This window comes from Meleagris gallopavo, chromosome 13 (assembly GCF_000146605.3).
Source record: "Meleagris gallopavo isolate NT-WF06-2002-E0010 breed Aviagen turkey brand Nicholas breeding stock chromosome 13, Turkey_5.1, whole genome shotgun sequence".
Lineage (NCBI taxonomy): Eukaryota > Metazoa > Chordata > Aves > Galliformes > Phasianidae > Meleagris > Meleagris gallopavo.
This window is the reverse complement of record NC_015023.2, coordinates 10,798,480-10,807,515: the sequence shown is the minus strand read 5'-3', so window position 1 is coordinate 10,807,515 and position 9,036 is coordinate 10,798,480. Positions and strand designations below refer to the sequence as shown.

Here is a 9,036-nt window from a genome sequence, read left to right as displayed (position 1 = left end):
GCCGCGAGGCCTGGAGCAGCAGCCTGCCACGGCCGGGCAGGAGCCCCGTTGGGGAGCCAGCCGCCGGCACCGCGCTGCCCACGTCGCCCTGCTCTGCTGCTGAAGGTACCCAAAGCACCACCGAGCCTCGGTGGCCACCATCGGCCCCTGCTTTGCCCTCTGACGCCGTCTCTCGTTGCAGACAACCGCCTGACGCCGCGGCTGGCTGTGCTCGGGGCCCGCCGGGCTGTCTCGGTCCACGAGGAGCAGCTCAGGGAGCCAGAGTGCCTGGCGGAGCTGGGAAGTGAGTGGGAAACACGGCCTTCGTGCCTCGCACCTCCCGTTGTCCCCGCGCTTTAACGTGCCGCCCACTTGTGTTCCCCCCAGCTGCCACAATTCCCCTCCGTCTGCGGCGGTCGCCTGTGCTGAAACGGAGACCAGAGGCGAGTGGTGAGCCGAGGCCGGCGGCGGAGGCAGGAGGTGAGGAACGGGGCAGGCACTGAGAGCTCCCCGTGCTGAGCCAAGGCTGCGCTCAGCCCAGCCTTTGTGGTTTTGCAGGCACCGCAGCGCAGGACCGGCTGCAGGCTGCGCCGGATGAGACACGGACGGCAACCAGTGTGTTGCACGGGGAGCGGCCGCCAGCCGCAGCACAGACTGTTGTGTGTGCACAAGACTCAGCCGTAGACCAAAGAAGCCCCGTGCAGGGCCTCGGGGAGCCGGCCCTGGGACAGTGAGCCCCTGCATGCCGCCGCACTGTTCCCAATAAAACCCTGCAAGCGAGCGCACGGTGATGGGGTGATTAGCAATGGGGATGTAGGGCCGCTCCGCGCCCTGCTCCCCGCATCTGGGCAGCCTCACCATCTCCTCCAGAAGGAAGCAGCCCAAGGGCATTGGCGCAGAAGGACTGGGGCTGTCGGGCTGGACTCCAGCGGGGCACAGAGCTGCAGCCCCAGAGCCTCCACGAAGGGCGGAGGAGCACAGAGCACCATCCCCATCTCTGGAGCATGGGCGCAGGCTGCTGTGCTGCAGGTGTTGGCAGGGAATGCTGGCACGGTTAGGACACCTGCCCCTCCAGCACCCCGAGGCCCATGGATCTCGCAGCATGATCTCCAACCATCACCTTTCCAACCACTGCCCTGCCGCTCCCAGCCACCACCAGCATTACCCCAAAGCCCACTTTGGCTTTCTCCCGTGGCAACCGCAAGCAGATCATCTCCCTTCCACCTCTGGATCAAATGCATTCCCTGCACCGATGTTTACGACACAGAAGCAAGATGCTTGGTTGGTTTTTTTTTGTTTGTTCCCCTCTCCCGTCCCCCGCCTTTTTTTTTTTAATACGAGAGCTGGGTATTTAAAAAATATATGACTTTTAATTTTAACAACACATACCTTGCTGGATATTTTGTAAGAAAGAGTGTGGAACTCAACGAAACTGAGTCAATAAATGTCCAAATGCTGCACTGGCTTCAGGAAAGAGATCAGGTTCCAGGGCCTGGTGCCTGCATCTGCCATCGCTGCTGCCCATGCTACAGGGGGAACAGGTTCCCTCTTCTTGCAGGCTGTTTGCTCCAGGCTGCCATGGAAAGACCACGGGTGCAGCATAGCACTGAGGTGAGAACAAGCCCAGCTCATGCACTGCAGCATCCCCAAACAGGTGGTGTTTTCCCTCTTAAAACCGAGGATCTGGTCTCCACCAGGTCATGGCCCCAACACTGTTGCTGCCAGGGTCCCCGATGCCTGGCCAGCCACCACCCAGCAGCCCCTGAGGGACATGCAGTTCTAAAGGAAGGTTGCTGAACAGGTTGAAGAAAAGAGATGAGCACGCTCAAGCTCCACGTGGTCTCATCTCAAAAGTCCATATCCCTTTCCGTGACAATCCAGCTCGCCCACATCATCATCGCCTTGGAGAGCCTGCAAAACCAAAATGCGAGCTGCAATGAGACATGAACCCAAAGGAAGGATGCAAAGGTGCCCAGGTAGGCCCACAGTGGGACTGCTCCTCCAAGAGGGAGGAAGCAGAGCTCAGGACCTGGCAGGGACAGAGGGACCCACTGCAGCTGGGCTGCAAAGGGTGCCAGAGCAGATGGCTATACCCAGAGAACAGAGGGAGAGGGCAGGGCACATCGAGTCCATCACTGCACTGACCTGATGGATTGTATTTGCTTGCAGAGCTCTGGGCTGGGGGGCTCGTATTTGTAGCGGGGTGGATTCTCATTCACATACTGTGGAAGTGAAGGAGACAGTGAGTGTGGTGCTGGAGCACAGCTGGCCGGCCACAAAACAAGACCACAATCCCATGACATATCCCAAGACCTCAATACATCTGCAGCACCTCTTACCTCCCTCCCTCCTTTCCTGCCCTCCCCATTTCATTTCTCCTGGAGACCCGGAAAAGCCTTCAGCAAGGGCTGCTTCCCACCCAGCTCCCTGCTGGGCACAGCTGCACCTTCACCCAGAGTCACAAGTCCTCCCTGTACCCCGCATACAGCAGCTCTGCTCTGCCTCCCTAGGAGCCAGGAAGGCCTGGCTCAGCATGCCTGCTTTCCACCGCCCGTCCCCAGCAGAGCCTTACAGACATGCAGAAAGGCCTGCAGGAGGCACACGAGGGGTGTGGGGACACAGAAACCCTCAATGGGTGCCACATGAGTCCCACAGGATCCCACCAGTTGCTTCATCTTTACCGGCTGCAGATCTCTGTGCTGCTCCAGGTGGTAGCTGGGACTTTTCACTGAGGATGCCTGCTTCTCTTCCTCATCCAGCTCCTCCTCCTCATCTAGCTCCAGCTCCTCTTCATCCAGTTCCAACTCCTCCTCTTTGTCCAGCTCCTCCTCAAGGGATTCTTCTTCACACTGTGGCCCTATCTCCCTTCTGCTCTTCTTTGCTCTCTGTGGGCTCATGAACTCCAGCTTCCTGCCCACTTCTTTCCCCGTAGAGAGGTGCTGGGGAGGCTTTCTGCGCTGCAGTCCACTGAGGGACCGACATGGGTGAGGCAGAGCCTGACCATCTCCCACCAATAGCTTCCTCTTGGCACCCGCAGCCCTTTTGGTCTTCCTTGGGGATTTTCCTCCCTTGGCTCTGGCATCACCCAGGTGATGCTTCTGCACATACAGAGGGAAAGCTGTGCCGCTGGAGTCCGCCTGCTCCTGGTGAGATGCCCTTTCAGCACGGGATGCCAAGTGACTGCTGGGCAGGACAGGTAAAACTGGAGAGACTGATGACACGTTGGCCTGAGAATCCTCTGGCCCGAGGGGGACTCGAGCAGCACAAGGGGCAGAGCAGGCTGCCTCTGCAGTTGACGTTGCCTGGGTCATGTCAGCCTTCACAGGGCTGATACTGCAATATGAGGTGAGCAGCGAGGGAGATGAAGTCTGCACTGAGTCATCCTGCAGCAAGGCCTGGGGAGAATCCTGGCTACAAGGTTCCAACAAGTCAGGGGTGTTGCTGTCGGCAGCCACCTCCTGCTGGGCCTCTTGAACGCGTGGAGAGCTACACAGATGGGACTTCTCTGGTGAAAGAGGAAAAAAAGCAGAGTCACATTGAGCAAGGGGCACTCTGCAGGTGGTAACACGTGGGAGCAGGAGCTGTGCTGGTATGTGAGACAAGGCAGCTGAGCATCAGAGCAGGCACGGGGAAATGGCACCCTGGGGACATCAGATTAGCACAGCACTACTTTTTGACCAGGGCAAGTCAGTCAGCATCAAGGAGGAGCTGCATGTCCACGCAGAGAGGAGTGGAGCTGTCTGCTCCCAGCAAAACATGTGTGTTCCACACAGCATGGAGACTCACCTTCTGAAGAGGACAGGGTCAAGGACACAGGGGGCAGCCTGTTCCAAGGGTTGTCCAGCGATGCCTCTGAGTCCTCTGACAATACTGTTGACTCTGCAGCTGCAACAACCATGAGCAGGATGTGATTGGGTTGAACTGCAGGACCAAGAATGCTGCTGTCTATTCCCAGCCCTGCAACAGCTAAGAAGGGTGGTGAACTGCACAGACAGCACTCGGGGGGGAGCTCTGAAACCTTTTTAGGAGAAAAATCTGGAGTGATGGCTCAGCCAGATTCTTTCTAAGACCTCATTCGGGCAGTGGAGATATCTTGAGCACCCAGAGAGCAGGCAGGCAGGAGGAAGGCCTTCCTCTGCACCCTTTTCCTTTCTCATGCAAGGCTAGCAGAGGGCCTGGCCTCTTACTGCTGAAGCAGACACAGTCAGACACACTGGGGCACGTAAACAGCAGCTGCCACCTCCTGCACCCTACGTGCTGAGAGTGAGAAACCTCACAGAAGCTCTTCACAGACTGTGACCTGATAATGTGGTCCCCATGAGGGACTCGCAGGTGTGTGCTGTCTCCTGGTGTCTGGAGCACAACCTGCACTGCCCAGGACAAGCTGAAAGTGTGAAATTGCCCCCTGCTCACTCAATGCCAGAAGTACTCACTCCTAGAGACCTGGCTGTGCTGGTTTGTCCTTGACTTAATGCAAAGAGAAGACAGGTTGAGTAGACTTCAGATGAAAATACTAAGAGGTTGCATGGGATGTGTATGTCTCACTACTTACACCTGGCCTGGGCTATGACACTCTGATCGCCCAGCATTGTCATTTCGTAGCCACTCTTCTCAGGAGATGCTCCATACGTAGCTGAAACAAAAAGGGCACTGCTGGTCACACCCCAGCACACTGCTCAGTCTTCAAAGGAAGCCTTCTCCACTTTCTAGAGAGATCCCAGGCAGCTGACAGGACTTCTGGCATCTCAGCAGTGTGGGGATTGAGACATCAAGAGAAGGAATGTGCCAACCAGGCTGTGTGACCTACAAAGCTCTTAGGATGCTCTGTAGTCTAGGGACTGCAGCTTTCAAAATTTCACCTTCTAGGTGTTTGTGGGCTGTGCTCAGACCATAACCAGGAAAAAGTCTCTTATTTCAACATGCTTGGGCACTGAACTGCTGACCTGCATACCCACCAAACGATGCCCCAGCACTGACCTGCCTGGGAAGCATCGCGGTCAACCACTGCTTCCTCAGCAGGGATCACCAGGATGTTGGCTGGGACTATGAAGATGTCTTCATGTGGCTGAAATGAGAAACATTACTTGTTTTTTTTTTTTCGTCTGTGTGGTCCCTCTCAAGCTGCAAGAGCTCACTCATAGGTGAGCACAGCTTCACTTCCCAACAAACCTCTGCTTCTGCCCCCTGCTCTTCCCTTTCCTCCTCCAAGGCCTCCAAGAAGGGCCCCCACCACAAGCTGTCACAGCCCTGCCCCAGATGGTCACACAGGGATGGCTCTGCACCAGGCACTGCTCAACATTTGGACTGACCTCTTTCTGGAGCTCTGCCTCCCATCGGGTCACAGGAAGCTTGTCTGCCTCTGCTGAGGGTGCCTCTTTGGGCACCTGCAAATCCAAGCACTCCTCAGCGTTTTCCTTCAAGACCTCAAGCTGGTCCTGTGCTATCACTTCTAACAGCTGAGAGAGGGACGGCTCTGGAGCAAGAACACATCTATGTTAGTGGAGAAGATACCTCAGCTCAGGCAAATGCTTTTACTTTCTGTTGCATGACAGAAACTTGTAGAAAGATGCAAAGCTGCATTTCCTCTGCAACCAGAAACTCTTTTTCCTTTCTTTCCCCAGCACACAGGTCTTCATGACCCTTACCTGAGCTAGGAGTGGTCCCCACAGAGAGATTCCTCCTGCAATGTCCAAGGAGAAAGCCAGTGTCAGAGCTGGGTGGGCTCCTGTGTCAGCGGGATCACACCCATGGAAGTGACCTGCTGTGCACTCTCTGCCCAGCTCTGTCACATCCCAGGGCAGAGAGTCCCACAGATTCACAAGGAACTACTATCAAACACATACCAGCCCCTGCCAGCTCATGTGAAAAACATTCAGTGCCTGCACCCTCGCACCGTGGTGTCTGCATGTATTCCCTGGCAATCACCAGCCCCATACTTACATCCAGAGCTCCTTTATCTTCTGTAGCACAGAGGGCTCCTGGTTCCTAGAACAACAGAGAAGCCAGTTACTGATGGGGCGTTCCCTCCCATGCACACATTCCTTCAGAGTTTGTAACACAAATATCTCTCATTCAGTGAGTACAATGATCTCTAACACAACCAGGTCACAGCAACACATCTCTTAGCTCATTACTGGCAGTGCACGCTGCTGTGCCAAGGGCTCCTGGCTTCAGTGCTACGTGGCAAACACTGTCTTCTCAGCTCCAGGGCAATGCTCAAGCCCCACAGACCAGCACCCCCAATCCCAGCCTGCACCCTGGCACATACACATTTGATGAATCCATCCTCTGCCTCTCCATGGGCAGCACAACGAAGCGCTGGGCAGTGAGATAAAACTCGCAGTCCTCCTGTTGAAGCAAACAGAATCCATGTGGGATGGGCAAGCAGTCACAGCTCTGCTCCCTCCCACTTCAGGACTGGTGAGCACACCCCCCAGCATAGCTAACAACCTCAACAAAGGGCAGCCTGAACTCCCCTGCAGCGGGTTTTGCACCTTCTGCATCAGCTGTTAGTTTTTGCAGCAGCCTCTTTATGTGCTATAAGCAAGGCTGAGCCAACCTGAGGCCATGGGGAAGTGCCTGAATCTGAGCAAGGGGAGGGCAGGGAGCTCCCTGCCACGGGCTGAGGTCCATGCAGGCCTCCTGCAGGCACAGAGCTGGCAGCTCCAGAACAGCAAGAGGAAGCAGTCGGGCGGCTGAGGCTGCTGCAGATCCTAGGGGAGATGCACCACGTCCCCAGGGAGGGCTCAGGCCATCAAGTCTTCTTCACTGTCACCACACAGCTTGCCAGGACCTGAGCACTGAAGGGCCATGGAAAAGAAAGGCCAGCTTCCACCCACCCCCAGCTCCATCATGCAGCTCTGGGAGCAGCTCAAAGCACGCAGGGAGCAAGGCAAGGTTAGGGAACAAGTTACTTCCATGCATCTAAGTATTACCAGCTTGGCCTCCTCCCGGAAACACAGTGTGTACTTCTGCAAGGTGATCAGTCTACAGATCAGGCTGGAAAGCATGAACTGCATGTGGGCACTAGAAAAAGAACAGAGCAGGACCATCTGGGAGAGATGAAGAATGAAGTCAGACCGCCCACACCAACCATGGGGCTCCCCTTACAGCTACACAACACAAGGGCACAACGGAACACTTCTCAGCATGAGCATCAGGGACTGAGCTGCTGAGAGCTGCTTTATATCCTCCCTCTGATACCAGCAATTTCTCCTGCTGGAAAACAGAGGGCTCATATCCAAATTGGGAAACCAAGACAGGCTGCTAGCACTGAGCCCAAGGAACCACAGTTAAGGTGTTTCCATCAGCCCCTGCACATCCCAGCCAGCCACAACTGCAGCACCAGTGCCCGTGTTCCAGCCTAGCAGCAGCACCTCCTTCACACCGACTTCCCACCCTGTTATTGATTTAGCTTAACACAACCTGAAACAAGGCCAGGCGGGAGCCCCACTAGCAGCTTTGCAGAGCTGCAGTCCCAGCCACGGCCGAGCCACGATGGAACCCACTTTTCTTCTGTCTGCAGAGCTTCTGCTGTAATGACCACTCGGATGTAGTGGGAGCCGTCTGAGACTTGCAAGACAGCATCTTGCTGCACTTCACCTTGGCCAGGAGTACTTGAGCCACTCAAAACCTACAGAGCAGGGAATGAAAAAAGCAGAATGAACATCACTCAGAGAACAGACAGTGATCAAAGGCAGCAGAGCACACCTGGGGAGCCCTCAGGATCCGCTCAGTCACCATCTCAGCCTGAAGAGATCTCCCAGCATGGAGTGGGGCCAAAAAGTGGCCCAGCAGCCACCTTTTGGCACCCTGCTCCTGTAAGGAGGCATCCCTCCAACATAATGTGCATAATGTGGCTCTGGGCAGCCTGGTCTGGTGGTTGGCGACCCTGCACACAACAGGGGGGTTGAAACGAGATGATCGTTGTGGTCCTTTTCAATCCAGGCCATTCTGTGATTATCATGACCGAGTGCCCTGCCTGCAGATCTCACACTCAGTGAGCATCTCATACCTTCTTTATTCTCTGTCTCCAAATCACACCAGCCACACCACATGAGGGTCTGTGATGCACCGGAGGGTACCAAGTAGAAACCCAGCTATGTTTTAACATAACTGAATTATTCACTTGTATAACTCATAGTTATGTGACAATCTGAGCCCTTAGCGCACAGCTAACGACAGTTTAGCCCACAGTTCTCCACAATGCTGGCTCTGAAGCAGAGAGGAGGAACCATCCATAAGCAGCACTCACAGCCAGCTCTCACCCTTCCTTCCCAGCCAAACCAAGCTGCTGCTGGGTAGTAAGGGGACACCAGGGCTAGCAGAGAGCATGAAAGGAGCCAGGAGTATGGACTCAGCCCAGCTGATTTCCTCTTTCTCCCTTCAGGCTGCCCATCATAAAATTGTTTGAGCTGGACTGGATGACATTTAAAGATCCCTTCTGGCTCCACTGCAATGAAGAACTCTTGGAAAGGGCAGATAACAGCAAGGCAAGGGGAAATGGTTTGAAGTTGAGGGAGGGAAGCTTGAGGTTGGATGTCAGGGGAAGTTCTGTACTCAGAGAGTGGGGAGGTGCTGGAACAGCTGCCCAGAGAGGCTGTGGATGCCCCGTCCATCCCTGGAGGTGTTCAAGGCCAGGTTGGATGGGGCCCTGGGCAGCCTGGACTGCTATGAAATGTGGAGGTTGGTGGCCCTGCATGCGGCAGGGGGTTGGAGCTTCGTGATCCTTGAGGTCCCTTCCAACCCGGGCCGTTCTGTGATTCTGTGAACAGACAGCTACACTGGATCACGAGCCCAGAGCCCCACGCAGCCTGACTCTGGGTGCCTGCAGGCAATGGGCATCCACCACCCTTCTGGGCAGCCCATGCCTCATTACACCCACTCTAAACCTCCTCTCCTTCAGCTTGAACCCATTTCTCCTTGTTCACCCTACTAAAAAACCTGTCCCCTCTCCTCTTCCAGCCCCTTTGGGTACTGAAGGCCGCTTCTGGATGCAGCCCATGGCACAGCAGGCTCTCAGCGCTGTGAAGGCACACTGCCGGCCACCAGAACCCC

At 55.7% G+C, this 9,036-nt stretch overlaps 2 protein-coding genes and 1 long non-coding RNA gene across 4 annotated transcripts in view; 1 reads left to right on the top strand and 2 right to left on the bottom strand.

Annotated features, from left to right (window-relative positions):
• The window catches only part of LOC104912979 (C-factor-like), a 100,247-nt gene that overhangs the window by 1,795 nt on the left and 89,416 nt on the right, over positions 1-9,036 (bottom strand). The window lies entirely within an intron of this gene.
• On the top strand, positions 7-1,436 carry LOC104912981. The gene is made up of 4 exons (XR_795062.2): positions 7-105; positions 182-283; positions 367-459; positions 538-1,436. It is a non-coding gene; the product is annotated as an uncharacterized LOC104912981 (long non-coding RNA).
• LOC104912982 lies at positions 1,330-7,622 on the bottom strand. Of its 2 annotated transcripts, XM_010717866.3 has the most exons (12): positions 7,488-7,622; positions 6,915-7,005; positions 6,248-6,327; positions 5,920-5,964; positions 5,625-5,659; positions 5,289-5,452; positions 4,957-5,044; positions 4,532-4,612; positions 3,766-3,864; positions 2,661-3,484; positions 2,125-2,201; positions 1,330-1,890 (listed from the first exon to the last, which is right to left on the bottom strand). In XM_010717866.3, the coding sequence occupies exons 2-12, from the start codon at positions 6,996-6,998 to the stop codon at positions 1,827-1,829; spliced, it is 1,641 nt and encodes a 546-aa protein (XP_010716168.1). In that variant the 5' UTR covers positions 6,999-7,005; positions 7,488-7,622; the 3' UTR covers positions 1,330-1,826. The 2 variants fall into 2 exon arrangements, with proteins under 2 accessions (XP_010716168.1, XP_019475188.1); XM_019619643.2 differs by lacking the exon at positions 7,488-7,622 and having other exon boundaries at positions 6,915-7,317.

Excerpts from the sequence above, each read along its gene's own strand:
- LOC104912982 (XM_019619643.2), bottom strand. The coding sequence starts at position 7,031 with ATGGTCCTGCTCTGTTCTTTTTCTAGTGCCCACATGCAGTTCATGCTT. Across the intron at positions 5,660-5,919 it reads AAGATAAAGGAGCTCTGGAT|GAGGAATCTCTCTGTGGGGA; the intron begins GTAAGTATGGGG and ends TGGACATTGCAG. Across the intron at positions 3,865-4,531 it reads TGTCATAGCCCAGGCCAGGT|CTGCAGAGTCAACAGTATTG; the intron begins GTAAGTAGTGAG and ends TGGTTGTTGCAG.